The 18684-nt window shown below is 42.0% G+C and overlaps 1 protein-coding gene across 1 annotated transcript; it reads right to left on the reverse strand.

Annotated features, from left to right (window-relative positions):
- Window positions 1-239: 239 nt before the first annotated feature.
- LOC119547205 (galactose mutarotase) lies at window positions 240-2104 on the reverse strand. Its single transcript, XM_037853952.1, has 2 exons — window positions 1720-2104; window positions 240-1129 (listed from the first exon to the last, which is right to left on the reverse strand). The coding sequence occupies exons 1-2, from the start codon at window positions 2044-2046 to the stop codon at window positions 350-352; spliced, it is 1107 nt and encodes a 368-aa protein (XP_037709880.1). The 5' UTR covers window positions 2047-2104; the 3' UTR covers window positions 240-349.
- Between the last annotated feature and the right edge of the window lie 16580 nt (window positions 2105-18684).

Raw genomic sequence — 18684 nt, forward strand, 5'->3', positions numbered from 1 at the left:
TGGCCGCAAATACACACTAACACACAGGTGACTGCAAAATTGGAGCAACAAAATTCGCTTTACTGCATATTGTTTGTGGTAAATTTATAGCCTGGATATCGCGTGGTCCCTGCAGCTCTTTTATAACCAAAAATGGAAACTTTAAATGAAATTTGCATACCTGAACTCTTAATATATTTATTATTTTTTGAAACCATATACTGTTAGTTTAAATTTGTTTAAATAATCAGGATCAGATGTTCGAGCTTAGGAATTTTTTAATGGGTTTAATTACATATAATGAAAGGGGAAGTAAACCCATGTTTTTGAATTTAAAGTTAACTAAAGTTTTAATTACGAGGGGTCCCAGTTATTTTTTATAGCAGCACCTGCAGATCTTCTCGACCTTAAACCAGTAAACAACTTCGTGACGATAGGTTTCGTCGGGCTCTAGATGGATCGATGGGAATTTTGGGTGGTTCATGGCGTCGGGGAACTTTTCTGTCTCCACGCAGAAGGATCCGTGCTTCACGTATAGAGCTCCCTTCTTGCCAGCTATCGTGGTCATGTTATTTGCGGTGTAGAACTGCATGCCAGGCTGATCGGTCCACACCTCCAGTGACCGGCCAGTGGGTGGATGCACTATCTTGGCCACCTTGACGACAGACCTCAGCACTTGACCTCCATTCACTACGTAGCAGTTGTCGTAGCCCTTGATCAAACGATTTTCAAACTGCTGCAGGCGATCGCCCAACAGAACGGGCGACCTAAGATCAAATACAGTGTCACTCACAACGGTCAAGTTTCCAGTGGGGATCTGGGACTCGTCCGTTTCCACAATCTCACTGGAACTGATCTCCACCGTGTGCTGCGCCAGACCTCTGGCTCCTGCCCCATGACCTGCTAGATTGAAGTATGCGTGGTTCGAGAGGTTGACCACAGTCTGGCGATCTGTGGTGGCCTCGTAGCTGATCGACAATCGGTTGTCAATGTCCAGTCGGTAGGTGATTTGACAGGTTAGAGTTCCCGGATAGCCCTCATGACCATCGGGGGATTCGTGCCGGAATACCACGCCCTCGGCGGTCTTCTGCACCACCTCCCAAATAACGCTGTCAAATCCCACGAATCCGCCGTGCAGCTGGAACTGGTCCTAGAATTGGTTAACTCAAAGTTAGTTTTTAATTCTCTTTTAAATAACTTAAAGCTGAATCTTGGTTTTCAAGTTATTATAAGAGTATTTTTACATGATGGTCTGTTCTTATGTAAAGATTTTCAAATATATTTTGAATATTAAAATCCAAATATTATATCTATCTAATATTATTCCTATCATTAAAGTATCTTGTTGGCAAGGTTTTGGTAACACATGGGTTGTTACAACGAAGCATTTTAGTTCATTTTGTTATGCTAACTGATTATTATAAAGGTTTTATATTTTTAATTTTTGGGTATTTATATATGGTAATTTAAACGATGAAAAATATTTTATATTACTTATTTTTGGATCATTGTATATGGCAATTTAAATAGGCTAAAAATGTATTGGAAACTATTCTTTTACTAAAAACCGGTTATAAAAATATGGTTAAGATAAATATCGAAGAGAGTTTAATATATTTATTGGTTTAGTCTAAGATGCAGTTTAACAAAAATTTTTTAGGATACGTTTTAATATGAAGTTTAACGATGTGTTCATTATAACACTTCAGCAATAGCATTTTCATTTCATTTATTATTTACCTGGATGTTCTTTGTCACATTGACTGTTGTTTCGTCCACCGTATACTGGCCGTTGGCCACCCGGTTGGCCACTCGCCCCAGGGTTCCGCCGATGTAGGCCCCCCTGTTGGCCACGTAGCCACCGACGTCGTCGAACCCAAGGCACACATCGTCCACCTTCTTGTTGCCGTCGGGCAGGGAGACGCTCTGGATAATGGCGCCCAGTTGGATGACCGACACGGACATGCCCTTGGTGTTCTTCAGGGTGTAGCAGCGCACCATTTCCCGGGTCTCGGTGAGCGGATTGACGGCCAGGCCGAAGTTCTTCTCCTCTACGGTGATAGACATTTTGGTGACCCCTGCTGTGGTTCCCTCCCCTCAAAAAAGTGACAGGGATTTCCTGATAACTTGACTAAAAATTCGGGTGAGGTTCCACAGGATAAAGTTGTGGTCAATGCAAACAGATGTTCTGATATTTTAATGGCAAATAGAAGGTTCCTAGTGACTAAACATTTTTTGCTGTGTGGACTGTAGAGAAATTCCTCGATTGTTTTGCTTTGTGGCATTTGATGGGGCATGTGCTGTCCCGGACAATTGAAAATGCGAAGTGCCCGGAATTACGGGGCCCTCCCCAGTTGGCCATCATTTATGCAAGCCGACGTGCTGGCATCGGTTTATCTTTTTGTGTGCCGTTTGTCTGGTTTGTCTGCGGTTGCAGCTGCATCTTCAACTTGTTGTGGCATTAACGAAGTCGTTGATCTTGCCGCATGTGTTGGCAGCTTGGCTCTAATTGAAATATTTTTATTGCCATTTGGCCCGGCCCTCGCCGGTTGGTGGTGTCATTAATATTCATTAGACGCACAGCCAAATGCATTAGCAGATTGCAGCAGCCAAACAGAGCAGTCTGATAAATACGTACAAACAGCTGTGGAGCTGCTGTTCTGTTGTTGTGCTGGAGGCCATGTGCTAATGCCTTAAACTTGTCCCAGAACAAAGCGTTTTATTTGCGGAAGTCATTAAGTGGCCCGGACAGAGGAGACAATGTCTTGGCTCAAATTGCTGGCTCCCCAGAAGCTCCTGATTGCGGTTGTGGAGTGGCGCATTTTTGCTGCCGTCTTTTTCGGCTTGCCAAGCTCGCAATATTACGTATACGCCTACGAAGCAGCTGCGACCGCTCCTTGCAAATTGGGTCTTGGTCCTGTGGCCAGGAAATGAAGTTGGAGTCGCCGACATTACCGCAAAAAGGCGACGTTGCAAGTTGCATTCTGGAATTGGATCCCTGGAATTTGGCTTCCGGCTTAATTTAGCAAACGTTTGCTTTCTTATTTTTGACAGCCATCAGCGGCGGTTTTGTTCTCGGTTTCGAATTCCCTTTGGCGTCTGTTGTATGCAAATTTCGGATACAATCCAGGACATTAGCTGAAAGTCGGAACGAAGTGGGGGACCCCACCGCGATGTCTTAGAACATAATGGAATAACGATTCTCCAGAGGAAATGGAAAATGCTAATGGAAAGTTCGGAAAATGGTTTTTCAAATGGAAGCTTGCAAGTTGCCTAAATATATATTTTAGAAACATTCAAATAATTAAGAGGGCTATTCTTTAAGATTTAATTTTATGTTCTTAATAGAGCACAATGTATATAAAATATTTAACTTACCATTTTATTTGCCATTCAGTTTGTAATCCTTACCCAAACTCACATAATTAAAGCCATCCTAATGAAATCAAGTCGAGTACATAAAGGCTAATCCGTGTCCACATTGAAGCCCAACGAGAAGTGACTTTAATTTGCCTTGCTAAATATTCAATTAAGCACCTTCATGTATGGGGGCACTATCTGCGGCATTAACCCTCCAAAACAAACGACCCCGGTCGGCAATTAAATGTTGCCCGGCCCACGGCTAACAATGGCATGATAATACGCCAATCGGCCCTCCCCCTGCCGAAAACCCGCCCTATGGGGGACATAGTTTGTGTGCAAGGATATGGCCGCCGTATTGGTCGTTCATACATATTGGCGATGTGCAGTCATTTGTTCATTAGCGCAGCGCATAAAACTCATCAAGGGCAATTAACATTAACGCAGGCAATCAGCGCGCTGGTCCGGCTTTCAGTTCGTCCTTGTCGGCGCCTTGAGCGCCTGATTGGGGGGATCTGGCACACTCCCAGGACATTAATTATCTTATTGGCCTATATCCCGCTCACCACAGCATCCGCACTGAAGCCGAAGTGGCAATATTTGAAAGTCTATTAAACGCTCAGCGCGGGCAATCAATGCTGGCAGGGCCACAAATATTGCCCATCTGCTTTTCTGCTTTTATATGTACATACACAATCCGGGCCTCTTCATGTCCTGTGCCGCAGGACGAGGCGAAATTATTGAACATGATATTGAATATGGAGGCGAGCCCGTGGCTTCGAGCGTCGATTGTCCAGCGGATCGGACCGAAATCAAAGCCACAAAAGAAATCCCAGTTTGCATATTAACAGCAGCTGCTGCCCGGCCAAAAATTGAATAGGAGGTGGGCTGGCTGGCCATCAGGGGGGTGTGTGTATAAAGTCCTGCGCATCCTTTGTCAAGCTGGAAATGCAAATTGCCATGACATGCCCTTAACCATTTACCACACGGCGCCCGGCCATCGAGTTCTATTTTTTTTACCCCCGGCTGTTTTCTTCTCCTGGCTTTCTGTACTTGCTCGCCGGCCACTTCAGGCCTGGCTGGCATAAAGCAAAACGCAAAAGGAAATCAGCAATGGATATGCAAAGCAATTGGGAAACTACATTTTGGAACGGGCTAGGAAGATACCCCTTGGGCTGCAGGATGGTAGAAGCTTATAAATCTGATTACTAGCAAAAGTTCAATTTGAGATTATCAAAATAAAGAGCAATCTAAAAAACGAATGGGTCTGGAGAAAGTTTTTTAGCCAACATTATTAGAAATGGTGACATTTTTCCGTATATTAAGCTTGCCATTATGATTATTATTATATTATTTCTTTGCTTTGAACCTATTTTAATGTTTTAGATTAATTCCAGAGCTGGAAGAGTAATTCCAGTGGCCAATTTTTTAATGTCTTGTCAATTTGTGTCATTGAGTTGAATTGGAAACCTTTATATCTCAACATCATGTTAATACTTATATGTCTGAAATCTTTTAATTCAAAAAAATACTTGAGTTAAATTTGTCGGTCAACAAAACGAAACCGACAACAAAACTTTTGAAGCTGAATCGTTTCATAACAGATTCTGCAAAAATTGGTCATTCGTAAAATTAATATCCCATTGAGAAAACGGATTTGACCTACCAAACATTTTAAGTTCATGTTAAATTTTTTTCACAGATAAACAACTATACCTTAAACATTACATTGAGAAAACGGCACTTAGAAGGAGTGATTTTCGAATATTTGAGTTTAAGTTAACTTTACCTGACAGATAATAAAATAAAATATCCTTAACATGACATTGAGAAAACGGCCCGCAGAAAACAAATTTTTTTTTATTTTTATTACTTCTTTAGTTTTAGTGTTGATCAACCCCTGCTACCCTGTGCTCCCCACAAGGTATGCAGAAAGTTTGCAGGCAAAGAAACAGGTCTTTGCAAAAAACATGCGCCAATTCTCTAGAGCTTTTTGACCATACGTCTGCGGTTAAGTTCGCCCCAGCCAGGACCATTCAACCCATCCACTCAGGAGTGGGGAGCCGTCATCCCCGCAGTGTTCCGTGTCCGGAGTTCCCCTATAAGAAAACCACCCAGGGGAGGGACGGGAAGAAAACCGAAGCGATGGAAAAAGGCAAGCCGCACAAATTGTTTGGAACGTCGCCGGCAGCGCTGCGTGAACCCATGCAAATTTCTCCCTCAGGTAACCTTTGTGCTCTGATTGATTGATGGACAGCGGGCGAGCGGAGTCGCCGTGGTCATCATCGCTCGGCATTTCCCCAGCCAGCTTTCTTTCCTCGCCCAGAAACTCCAATATTGAATTTAATTTGTAGACACGCGTAGTGGTCGAGAGCTGTGTATGCAAATTCCCACTTTTACCTTCCGCAAATTGAAAACAAAGGTGCACTACTGGGCACGGGGCCTTGGTTTTGATTGCAGGCATTAACAACTTTTGACATTGTCTTACATTTCTGGGGAAATCAAAGGAAAAGGCAAGTCCGTGTCCGCTGAGACCCGAAATCAATCCGCCGAGCCGACCCTTGCCCTTGCCGGATTCAATCAAAGTGTCAGCCGAAATCGGGGAAAGTGCGCACACCGCTCTCGTGGCTGACGAAATGTATTGTCAAAATTAATTAAAAATTGTAATGAGTTCGGTTCTGCAGAACGGGCCAAATCAGACGCGACTTAAACACATTGACGGCGATTAATTTGTTTGGCATTTTGCAATTTGATTTAAAATTAAGCCGAACACCGGCGTGAATTTCAATTAGATCCGCATTTCGAATTTCGGTTGGTCGGACATCGGTCTTGGCCATTTCATGCCAATTTGATTGGCCTGTCAGCGGGTGAAAATTTAGCTCTTCAACTGGCGTTTGGCGATTTTATTTACCGCTGGCTCTGCCACGATTTCAAATTTAAATTGTTTCGACCCGGTTGGCTGTCCAAATCGATTTAAGGTCGAGTTTCGCAAAAAAGTAGAATGAGAGTGTGACGCAAATCAATGGCTAAATATTGCAAAATATTTCCAGTGCAATGTGCCAAAATAAGTGCGAGTGCAGTTGGCCTGTCACATGGCCCAAATGAAAAGCCATTTACATAGTTGTTCACTTGTCCCAGTTTCCCCCTCGAAGAGCTCAATTGATATGCAATACATTTTTTCTGTGCTCTCCTCCTGCAGGAGGACGAGTGCAAAATCGTGTTAAGTTAGAGGGCAGTGCCGAGTGCTTTAGAGCAAAACAATTTCATCTGCCTGCTGCACATATGCATATGCACAGAAATATGAATTCCGGCATGGCAACATGGCATATGAAAATGTACAATTTCGGCCTTCTGGGCAAAAGATCGAGTGGAGGTGGAGAGCATTGACAGTGCAAGAAAAGGGAATTGTTTTCGGAATGACAATTTACGGATTTCCCCCGTATTCCGGAGAAAGTCCTGCATTGTTGGCCAGAACCTTGGAATTTGAATTTCATGTGGCAGGTCTGCCAAACGGCTCTAAGCATTCATTGACCAGCCTCGTTTTGTTTCCCTTAAAGACTAAACATGGAAATGAAAGAATTTCTGTCAAATTCGTTTCATAACTCCTTTTGTTACTGGTACAAAATGTCGTGTATGACATAAGACACTGGAATGGGCAAAAGTGGAACAGAAAAGCACATAACTATTAGAAGAAGTAACTTTATGTCTTTTATGTGATTTGCACCTAATTGGAGCCAGTACTTCCCCCCGAATTTCCCCCTTTAACACGTGCACTTTGCCTAAAGTCGTGAAGCCCCATCGACAGGATTTTCATTCGGTCAATTATTTCAAGTATTTGACGATTAGCCAACCGCTGGCAAAGTTTTTCAATTAATTTTCGCCCACAATGGCTGGAGGAAATTCAGTCGCCTTAATGCCCCGAGATGCCAAGAGCGGAAATCGAAGCTCGGCAAAAGCAATTGCGGTGGCGATTTGACAAATTGTCCAGGTGAGAGCCCTTTTGTTTTGACCACCCCACGGGGTGTGGCGGATTCACCCCTCTGCAGGCCATTTTCATCCATTCTCGGCGACGGTCCCAATTCATTTTATTTGTAATTTCGCCCAACGATTGCGGTCGGTGCCTGCAGGTGATAAATGGCAAAGGAATCATGAAATAATGGACCAACATTCGCCATTTGGCCAGCATGTGGGCATGAGCTTACCACTACTTTACTGCCCCAATTTCACGGGCTATCCCCTTAAAGGCGAAAGTATCGCGGCCAGATTTCTCAGCCAGCAAACTGGCCTATTCGTTTGTGCGACTCAATTATATGGTAATGAGAGCGGCGCGACTGCCTCTAAGATACACATTTAATTTAATAAGCATTTGCATTCGGATCTCTATTTGCCAGATGGAACACATGGTCCCATATGCGAGACGCCTTGTTAGCAATTAAGGACACTGGCATACTCCTAATTAAGAAAATTAATGTTCTGAATTTACACGCGGCAGCAACAAAAGCGAAACAGCCGCTGCGACACTAATTACAAACGAAATGCGTCTATGGCGTGCATGTGTTTGTAGGTTGCTGGTTGGTTGTTGCTTGTGTGTGTGGGAGGGGATTCCCTGCTTTCCACCAAGGTCCTAGAACAGCCGGCTATAAACCAGCCGTGGAGTAAACAAATTACAGCATCCGAATCCACGGTTAATTGGGCAATACATTCAAGGAATATTATCCTTATCCCAGGATCTTTAAATAAAAAAGAAATGTGACAAGGTATTTCCAAAGTTAAATGTTATAACTATATTATTTTTTATTTTAAAAACGGTTTGTATGTTTAAAAGGGATTTGCATTTATCATTCTGTTATCTCGCTGCCTGCAAATGTATTCAGGTTTATGAAGGTCTAATTCGAATTGTCATCAAATAAAAATTGGTTCTCCTCATAAATCCCTTAAAACGTTTTCCGAATTTACCCCTTAAGCTATGTTTACTGTACTGTTCGCTTTAACGGCCTTGTCAGAGAGTAAGCAATCCTTTTTTATTTCCGCAAATAAATTTTATTTCATTTTGACGATGGCGGTGTTGGCGGCTGCTTTCTGCTTTATTTATGCTGTATTTTTTTGTAATTTTACCGCTTGCCAAATGCCGCTGACAGGCAAACAAACGCCGCCGTTGCTCTGGTGAAAGGCTTTCCCCGCTTTTCCCGACTTTTTGGCGAGCAGATGCGTAATTAACGTGGGAAATGTTCGCATACGAGTGAGTGACAGGCGGCATTTACATAAATATTTGGTTTATTTTGTGTAATTAAAATGAATTTGTGTGAAGTGTATTAATTAGGAGTTAAATGGGTTAAATATGAAAGAGCTCCAGCGTGGCGAAAGTTGGCCAGCTCATCAGTGTCGGTCATTAATTAACCGTGTTTTCATCTGCTGAACGCTTGACCTGTATAATTGGGAACGACACGATGGAGATGTGTTGGATTTTCCGAGGTGGAAAGTTTTCTTCGGAGTATACATCGAATTATTGATTACGCTGTTGGCCAGGAAGTCCTACTTTTGTAGCTCTATCTTGTTCCAAATTAAACTTGTGCATCCTTCATTGCGCCTCTCTATCTTTAATGCAGCACGAATTTACATAAATTCCGGGAAACTTGCAAGTTTTACCCTCCTTTTGGGAAAAAAAAAAAGAGAAGAGCGCGGGGAAACAAGAGTTCGACAGCAACTTTAAACTTGTTGAGAAGTCTTCATCTCCATTTCCATCTCGGGGCTGGCCTTTTATGCCTGCCCCCTCCTTTTTTGCTTTTTGGGAGATGGCCGAAAGTGTGCTCGGGCCAACATGTCGCCTGCTTATTATTGACTGCCACGAGCGCCATGTTGGCCCATTTGGGCCATCAACTAATGTTGTTTGCCAACTTCGCCCGGGCCTTCGCTTTGCATGCTGCTGGAAAGTGTCGCCAGTTGGCCAACAACCATTGCTCCTCGGGCCTCAGGCAACTCGGGCAACTTTATCGTGCCACGCCCCCTTTTGGCCGCATGAAAACTTATTTTCCCTGCCCACTGCTCTTTGTACCAAAGCTTGTAGTTGGCCCGCTGACACTTTTCGTTTCTTTGCCGGCTACATTTTATCTACATTTCTTGCCATGCATTCTCTTTATCGGCTGACCGTCGAGCCTGCAACTTCACTATTTGGCCCGAAAGAAAAAACTTTTTGCGTACGCACTGAATTCTTGGTTCCCGGTTCTTTGTCTTCGGCCATCTTTATGACCCTGGCCGTGTGCTAAGCCAGTTAAGTATGCACGTTGAACATTTTCCTTCCAACTTTCGCTGCACTTTGGTTTATTGGGGATAGGATACTGTGGCAACAGCATCTACATAAGCCATATTAATTAGTTGTGAAAAAATTATAAATAAGAGCGAGAGCAGCACAAATTAAATAAGTGTAAAAAAGTTAAGCTTTTAAAAGGGCACGTCGACTAAGCGTTGCACTACAAAGCTTCGAAGGTATTATAGGTAAACTACTTTGAAACAAAAAATATGTTGTAAGTATTGAAAAAAAATATTAATTGAAAACGAATAGTAAATGAACTGAAGTACATGAACAACAATGAATTTGGCCTTGAACTCCCTTTGATTGAATTACTATGGATCGTACTTTAATACTAGTTTTTGCTGTTATAATTGTAATACCATTATCGCATATGACTTTACATAGTTACATTTTGTACTAAGACTAAGCTTAATATTTATAAATAAATTTTTAAAAAGGTTACGCATTATAAGTGTCCATCGTATTTTTTTTGTGTTAAGAGGGTAACGTCAGTTTCGATTAATAAATCAAGTAAATACAAAAGTTTCAATAATTTCAATCAAAAATAAATTACATTAAATGAGAAAGAGCAAGATCCATTACAAATATTGCCCAACTTTCCTTCCAGATAAAAGGAGAACCCTTGCCTAATTCCCACTAATTTACCCAGTTCTTTGGAAGGCCAATGCAACCTTCGCTGGTATACGGAATATAAAACGTGTAGCTGTGGCAAACAAGAAAACACAGACCGAATGTAAAGCGGAAAATGGAAAAAAGAGGGAAAATCAAAGCCGGGCGCACAGATACAGGCACTTTCCCAGCGGAGGCGCGATGCTAAGCCAAAGCTCCTCCCTGGAGATCCCGTAACGGAGTAAATTGGCGAAATTAATTAGCCCCCAGTGCGGCAGCCTGATTACGCCGGAGATCCCGACTCCGTACCGCCGCAAGAACCCCTTTTCGCGGAGCACGCGTGGGGCAAGCAGAGCGTAAAAATATATTTATCACGCGAATTTATCTTTTTTCGCTCTGATTACGCGCGTAATTTTAATTACATGCAACTTAATAACGCGCTAGAGCTCATTTCGTGTTTCCATCCGCTGGACTGGGCATCTGATTCAGTCGAATCGGTGGCCACACCTTTGAACTAACTCGGCCACTGGCCCTGGCACTTTACGTACTCGCATTGCGTACACGCCCCGTTGGCAACAATGCTTGGCCCAGCACCGAGTTCGCTCGATTACAAGGCGGCCACTGACTGTCTAATGCACCTTTTGACCCAACCTGGCCATTGATTAATAATCCCAGAGGGGGCAGGGAGGGCAGCTTCAGTTGCCATTGATTGATGCCGTATGGCAAAGTGCGATTACCAATAATGAAAGGCTTCCAAGCGTGCTAAGCTCCCGACCAGAAGTGCACTCATACATGAGTTGCATCGACTAATACACCGATTGTTCTCTGTTTGGAGATGGGCAAACTACACTTGCCGAAATTGGGAAGGAATCCACACTGATGGAGGAATTGAATAGCAAAAATTAACATCTGCTTATTGAATTTTAAATTTCGTATTTAACTTCAAAGTGTATAAATCACAGTATACTTTTATTGAAAAATAATTTCTAAGTAAAATTAATAATTAAAATCCCTAGTATAATTATACCTTTTAACTAAATAATAATTAAGTAAATTCTATAAATCCAAAACAAATTATTTAGCAAGATTTCATTGTTGTTTATATAACTGCGGAAAGAATATAAACAAAAGGCTTACATACATTTTGAGCTTACAAGTTACAATAAATATTTCTATACTTATATTACAAAACATAATTTGGATAAGTTTTAAATAGATTTTATTTTAGCCGAGCATGATGCTTTTTCTATTTAATTGAGATTACCAAAGTTATACAATTCCATTAAATTATTATTTTATCAAAACATTTTTGCAAGCCTTAGCAAATCTGTGAAGATGAAATTTGGCTGTGTGTAGTTTGTTTAGGCAGAACATGAAGCCCTACAGTGTGTTACATTGTGGCCTGCTAATATGAATATGTAACCAGCTTGGCCAATGAATATTTTGATCGAAGCCCGACGAAGACGAACTTTCGTCGGGGCAAACTTGAGGGCCGCCCGGAATTGATTTGATGCCACTTTGATGCCCGTTCCGTCCCCGTCGCCTTCATCGCTCACTCACGGCCACATGTGCGGGCTGACAGCTACGCAAATAGGACCGAACCGCGTAGAACAAAAACGGGGAAAAAGAAAATAGGTGGGCCAAGGAGCTGCCAGATAGCGCTGAGATTTACGAGCTACCTGCTCAGGCGTTATCATAGACCAAGATTGATGGGCCAGGGAGTGGCAGGTGACTTGGGGCGAGCGGAAGTGCCAGCTGCTCCTCCTATGTTTATGCATAAAGAATGAACTGTCGATGCGTGTACTTATAATTTCCCTATTGATTTCGGGGGCGCCTCATTTCACTTCCCCCCAACTGGCAATTACAACGACCGGGGACAGCGATGTGACAGCCATGTGTCCGGTAAACAATTGTCGTCACAAGCGTCCTCCGAAAATAGCCCTGAATATTTGATAAATTATAAAAGTTTTAATAATACCCCAGCACTTCTAGCGTGGGTCAGATGCGTAAAACTTTTTAATTTGTCTCCGACTGACCGGCAATGAAAAAATCATCGCGGGCCTGGCCAAAAGAAAGAAACTCAAAGAGCTGGCGAAATGTTGCCAACCATGAAATTGCCAGGCCCCAGGGATGGGAAAAGGGGCCCCGGACTGCGGACTCAGGGCAGAATGCAAACTGTCAGCAGATTTTCTCTTTGTGACTTGATTGCTGACATGATATATTGGGGACAGGGTCCGCAAAAGAAATTAAGTCGCATTTAATGAGCGCCAGCGGCAAAGTTTAAATATATATTTTCATTGCATTCAAAGATGTTTGCGGTGAAATATGATTCCCAGCTGAATGCAGTCTACGTTAAGAGTTGTCCTAATAAGGAAAAACAGGGAAATAATATTTGTCTTAAAATATCACTTACTTAAATCAATGAGGCTAACTCTTATTGCGTGAAGGCCTAGTACGCCTAAGGGATAGTTCATTTTCTCTTAATTAATAACGTTTAAGTTAAAGTTTTGAAAACTTGTAGGACCTTATGACATTTGCTCACTTTTGACTTACTAAGTGTTTATATTTTAGAAAGCCTTGAAAACCTAGAAAAAGGGTCCACACAGATGAACAATTGATATTAAATAATGTCTAGGCTGACAGGATTTTGTTTAAAATAAATCAAGTCTCGTAGGGGAAAATCAAGCAAGTGTCATAAGGTCTTTATAAATGAAAATAATATTTATAGATGACATATTAACTGAAGTTTATTATCTGGAATTTCGACAAGTACGACAAAACTATAAGAGTATCAGACAAAAAACAGAACTTAGTATAAGCTGAACTAAAGTTAGTTACATATGTTACAATAAAAAGTTCACCACTAATAAGCTTTAAAAAAAATGAGAGAAAACTTATACGTAGAGTAAAAGGGTATGCTAGATTAGTCGGAAAGTATGTAACAGCTAAAAGAAGGCGTCTCCGACCCCATACAGTATAAATATTTTTGATCTGTCTGTCTGTAATCCCGGAAGCTATAAAAGCTACAAAGTTGTGATTCAGCAAGCCAATTCTAAAGATACCTGAGCAGCGCAAGTTTCTTTCAGAAGGGTGCCACGCCCTTTTTAACTCCCGCCAAAAACTGTCGCGCTCACATTTTCAAGGATTACAATTTATTTTATTTTATTCCGCTTGTCAATACCTACCGGCACTCCAAAAATTGTTAAAATCCTACTTTTAAGTAAAGATTTTATCTAGTAAGCACGTTGTCACTCAAGCTGTAATAATATAAAGAAGATAAAATGCAAGATGTATATTTAAAACTGTGGAGAGGCTTGGTAAATTACATAAAATCTATACTAGTTATTAAGAGGGTAAAATTATGTAAGACCATAAACTCAGTCGTTCCCATGTGATTTTATACCTTAATGCGCGTACATACACATGTGGACCCGCAAAAGGACCTGATGTCGCAGCGGATATCTTCAGCGGTTGCCTTCCAGCTTTCTCCTTTCTCTTTTATCCCTTTCTCTTTCGTTCGACGCTGCCATTGCAAAACTGTTATAAATTATTTCCAAGCTATTGAGCAAATTGAAGGTTCCTTTTAGCCTTGCTCTTTGTTTTAACATATAGATTGGATGCCTGCCAGCATGTCATTAAAATTGCTCGGCATCCTGCGGCCACACCCCTCGCCCACCTGCCCCGCCCCTTTTTAGAGTGCATTTACTGGATAAATCAGAATGTTAAAAGCGTGTGCGAGCATCAAAGTGGCGGGGGAGTGCAGTGCAGGGCTCAAAATTGTTGCAATTATGGTCTATAAATTGTAAGCACACACATTCCATTTCCGTCGGCCACGCCCACCGCCCACCGCCCACCACCTACCAACACCGCCCACTGCCCACCCCCAACGCCTTTGACAACCGCAAGTGTTATGCATCATTAACTCCGAGTCGCAGTAGTTGTCGGCCTCGAACAAAGTAAACATTTCAACACCTTGGCAAACCGCACAACTAACCCTCTCGATCCTGGAGGTCCGCCCACTCGGCAGGACCACAACCACGTGTGCATTTGGTCAATTTGATGTGTGCTAAATAAATAATTATGATTGTCTATCAGCCACTTGACCGGAAATTAATGGCCGCCCATTTGCTTTTGGGGTCTTGGTCTTTCTAACCGAAACTTTGTCGCCTCGACAATTAATATCAAAAATAGTTTTGCATTCCGCTCCCTGGTTTTCTGTGCGTGTTTGGGTGCACACACTTGAGTGCCTTGTCTCCGGGTTATTTATGTTACTCATGGCCAAGAGGTAGGCGTTTTTGGCCGAGAAAAAGGGGGTGTGTGGCACTTGAATGTGAATGGATGGCCCAACCTAATAAAGCGGTGAATTAATTTGGGAAATTAATCTCGAAAGTTATTCTGAATGCACTTCCGAAGGTGTTGCCACTTAAGTGTGTTAGGTTCTATTTTCGGCTGAAGTGGGGCAAAGGTGGGAAAATGACAGAGAAACTAAATCAAGCTGGTCCTTATTTATTATTCATATCAATTAAAAAGAATGGTGTTGTTACAAATTACACTCACACTCGGATATACGATTATCTTTTCTGAAACAAAAGTTATTTAAAGAATAACAAATTGTCCAGTAGAAAATTTTTAATAGGGTATTGCTTGTGACAAATAATGTAGTTCCACCATATTTTTATTACCTTGAAATCAAATGAATTTATTTAGCTCTTACTCACCTTTTTTAAGCATTTCATTAAAACAAAATATTAGTAAACAACTTTTATATTTCTCTCTAGCGATATTTAAATTAAATTAAAAGATATTATTATAGGTATTATTAGCAATTTACCTTACCTTACCTTACTATAACTAATCTTTCCCCTTGCAAAATATAAAGTAAACTCCCGGAAAGTTCCGAATGTGTCACAAAGTCGTGATACAATCACCCAGGCTGCCGGGATCGTAAATAATAAACGCGGAGAATCGAGAGTGGGACATTGGCCCAACCCTTGACACTGGGCCACATCAACTTCATCAATTCTAATCAAGCCGGAGTCCCGAGCAAATCTCCGCTGAAAATTAACCGCAGCAAACTGCCAGCCAGGGACTTGGGCCATGACCAGGGCTAAAAAATCACCACAACGCCAGCAGGGACACGTTCGGCGAAAACAAATTTATCCAGGACACGCATGGCGTATGCTTGCTTATGGGTTGGGCTTAGGACACACACGCCCAGGCGAACGCATATGTATAATTCATAATGAATCCTTTCTATTAGTCAAACGTAAAATAAAATGGTTTCCCCGTATTAGTGGCGATATTGGCTGCAAAGCCGAGAGCCTTGAGCCTCAAGTCCTGAGCTCTGAGCCGTAAGCGTGAGGCCGCAGAATCCGCAGGACCTTTGGACCCAAGGACCGAAAGGGAGCAGAAGGCGTGGCAGATTTTGTGGCATTGTGTTGTGTGTCCTTGGAGACTTGTGCTGACAGCAGGAGCAACAAAAATGAGTAGATGTGGACGTAGATGTAGTTGTGGCTCCAGCAGCAGAGTGGCTCCAACAATAGCTGGCGAATCAAAGATATGCAAATTGAAACAGATACGAGTGGTCGGGCACTTTATGGATTTTCTATGGGAGCAGCCGGCCCTATTACGACATTTCCCCGGCGACTTCTGAGCTCCGAGTGCTGTAAGGAAAAATTGTATAAATAACATAAATGCTTCGGGGAAATGATTTATGTGCGACAACAACTTTCGCCTGGCCTGCAAATAGTTTAAAGTTTGGCTAACGCAAATTATATTTAACCCGGATCCACATAAATTGCCACGCTCGAGAAATGTCATTGGGTCCGATTCGGATCGGATTTCTTCCCTTCGCCTCGGCAGCACATATATTGTGTGTATTGTGGTGCGGCGGCAGCTGGAAATTGCCACGCATGACTTGGCTTAAATATATTTTTTGGCACTGCCTTTGGCATTTGCCGAAAGCCATCAACACTTTCCCGACCCCACCGCCTTGACCTTGTTGTGCGCACAGGGGGCACAGGGGCGGCATGGGTTAATTATGCCAAGAAATCCATTAGGGTTGCCGCCGCAAAAGCCTGCCATTGACTTTGTTCTGCTCGACTAAGGCGAAGCCCAAAGGGTTTCTGGGAATTTCCAGACGGTTCGCCGGTTATGTATTTCATTAGTCGTGGAAATCAGCTGGGTAAGGGAGACGCTCCATCAATTAGCAGCAATCGTTCTCGGGAAGAACGTACTTGGCTTTACCCAGAACTCTTAAATATTCTTGAAATACTCTTTGAACTTACCAAATCCGAAAACTATTATTTTCCCCATTCTTTAAGATTAGAGGGGTTCTTGGTTTTCCACCCCCACATTTCAACTTTCCCTTCACCTAGGGTATTCAAGGTTCTACCAAGTTCCCTGGAAAATATTCGCCTCAGCTTTCTTTTTATTGCTTTTTACGCTTGTGTGCATTTTGAGCTTTCAATTTCTTTCCTTTACCCGCTTTTTTGTTGTTTCGAATTTCTATAAATATTTTTGCGGCTGCTTTTTGCTTTTACTCGCTGGAGCTCCCTCTTTGTGCCGAGTTTTGCTTTCGCCGAGCATTTTCCTGTTGTTATTTGAAGTTTAGATTGCATTCGCATTCGTTTCGCCCCCACCTGACTTGCATTCGAGTTTTCTCAACTTTTTGCACATATTTTCTGCTTTTCCCCCTCTGGATATACAAATTCCTTAACTTTCCCCGCAGCCAGACAAGTTTTCTAAGGGAGCGTGGGCCAGAAGTCAACGACTGGCGAGGGCCATGCCTTCTTAGCCTCGCATTAATAACCATAAATTAGAGTCTGTGAACGGAAAATTGGTAATTCAATTACGCTAAACAGCCACGACTATGACGCTGGCAACAGCCGGCATTGCGTGGCCGACCAGCTGGCCAATCAGCCATGCCAATAACTGACTGACTTGGCTCTTACACTCAGGAAATACTGTCTTGGCGTATTATGTCCAATCAAAACTACTCAAGAGGGAAATCATTACAAGGGGTGCTCAAGAAAACAATGACGATTTTCTATAGAATTGGATTGAAAAGCTGTTGAGATCGGTGTCAACTTTGTTATTTTCAAAATTTAAAAAGCTTTACAATGTAAAAACTTTTTACTACCGAACAAATATTCAATTTGTATCCTTTTATAAATAATATATAGGTAATATATCCAAAAAAAAAGGTATCGTCGACCAATTGCCAAGTGTGAAACGTATATTTTCCTCTTTCCAAGAAGATTTTTATCAGCTTTAACTTTTTGTCACGTACTTTGCTTATAATTGCTAAAAGGCCGGGATTAAAACATACACATGTGTTATTTAAGTAGCAACAACTTAAAGATGTTTTACTAAATGTTTTCTAAATGAGGACTATAAAAGCGTTAGTTTTAATCATTAGAGATTATATTTTTAAAATATTTAACATTTGTGATTTTATAATCCATTAAGGCCACCCATTTATCCCATTAAATTATTCCTTTTATTTAAACACCTTTATTTTCTGAGTGTGACTGTCAGGCGGTCAGCTTGAGGCGCATGCATAATTCGCACTCGCAATGAACGGCAGCTGCTCCCATCATGCCAATGACTCGACTGCCGGCCAATCGACCTCCGACCTCCAACCCCAAACTCCGACCATCATAGCCCCAATACGCACAGGCACACCTCCGCAGCCCCATTTCACCCTCCCCTCGACTCCAAGTCGGCTACTTCGCTTTGGCAGCAATGCAAAAACTTGGCATTGCATATTCAGGGGCCTGGCACATAATTAAGCCGAGAACGTCCAAAATACGCAATTTCGATTGGCCACAAAGTGCAGCGAACTGTTATGGCCCCTTTGGCAAGCCCCGAATATCGCAATCATCGCTCTCAGCACCCCATCAACCTCATCAGCCGCATCTTCATTATCATTATGGATATCGACAGCCGCAGCACCAACCAAAGCAGAAGCAAATCGCAAAAGCAGCCACAGGCCATATGGGCACGTGCTAAATAGCACGTAAACTGCGATGATAATATGCACTGTAGCGCACAGGGTTTGAAAAGCGAATTCTTCACCACAATCCAGGAACAAAGGGACGCAACATCCAGTGCAATTTTGGGATAATTAGTATTTAAAGACACTAGGACTACAAATTTGTGATCAAAGGGCCTTTTTGGGATAAGCGCAATGATTGATTAATAAAATAATATAATTTTTTAAAACCATCTTGACAAGCGAGTAATTAAACACTTTCAAATTTATTTTTTAGAGACTATAGGTAATTTGATTTTATTAGGAAATGTGGATTTTTAAGAGAGAACAAGAAAACAGATGTTTTTTTTTTAAATTGTAGGTATTATAACCAAAGTCATTTTATTATTATGGCAAAATAAATGCATAAATATCGTATCACATCGATACT

This window comes from Drosophila subpulchrella, chromosome 2L (assembly GCF_014743375.2).
Source record: "Drosophila subpulchrella strain 33 F10 #4 breed RU33 chromosome 2L, RU_Dsub_v1.1 Primary Assembly, whole genome shotgun sequence".
Classification (NCBI taxonomy): Eukaryota; Metazoa; Arthropoda; class Insecta; order Diptera; family Drosophilidae; genus Drosophila; species Drosophila subpulchrella.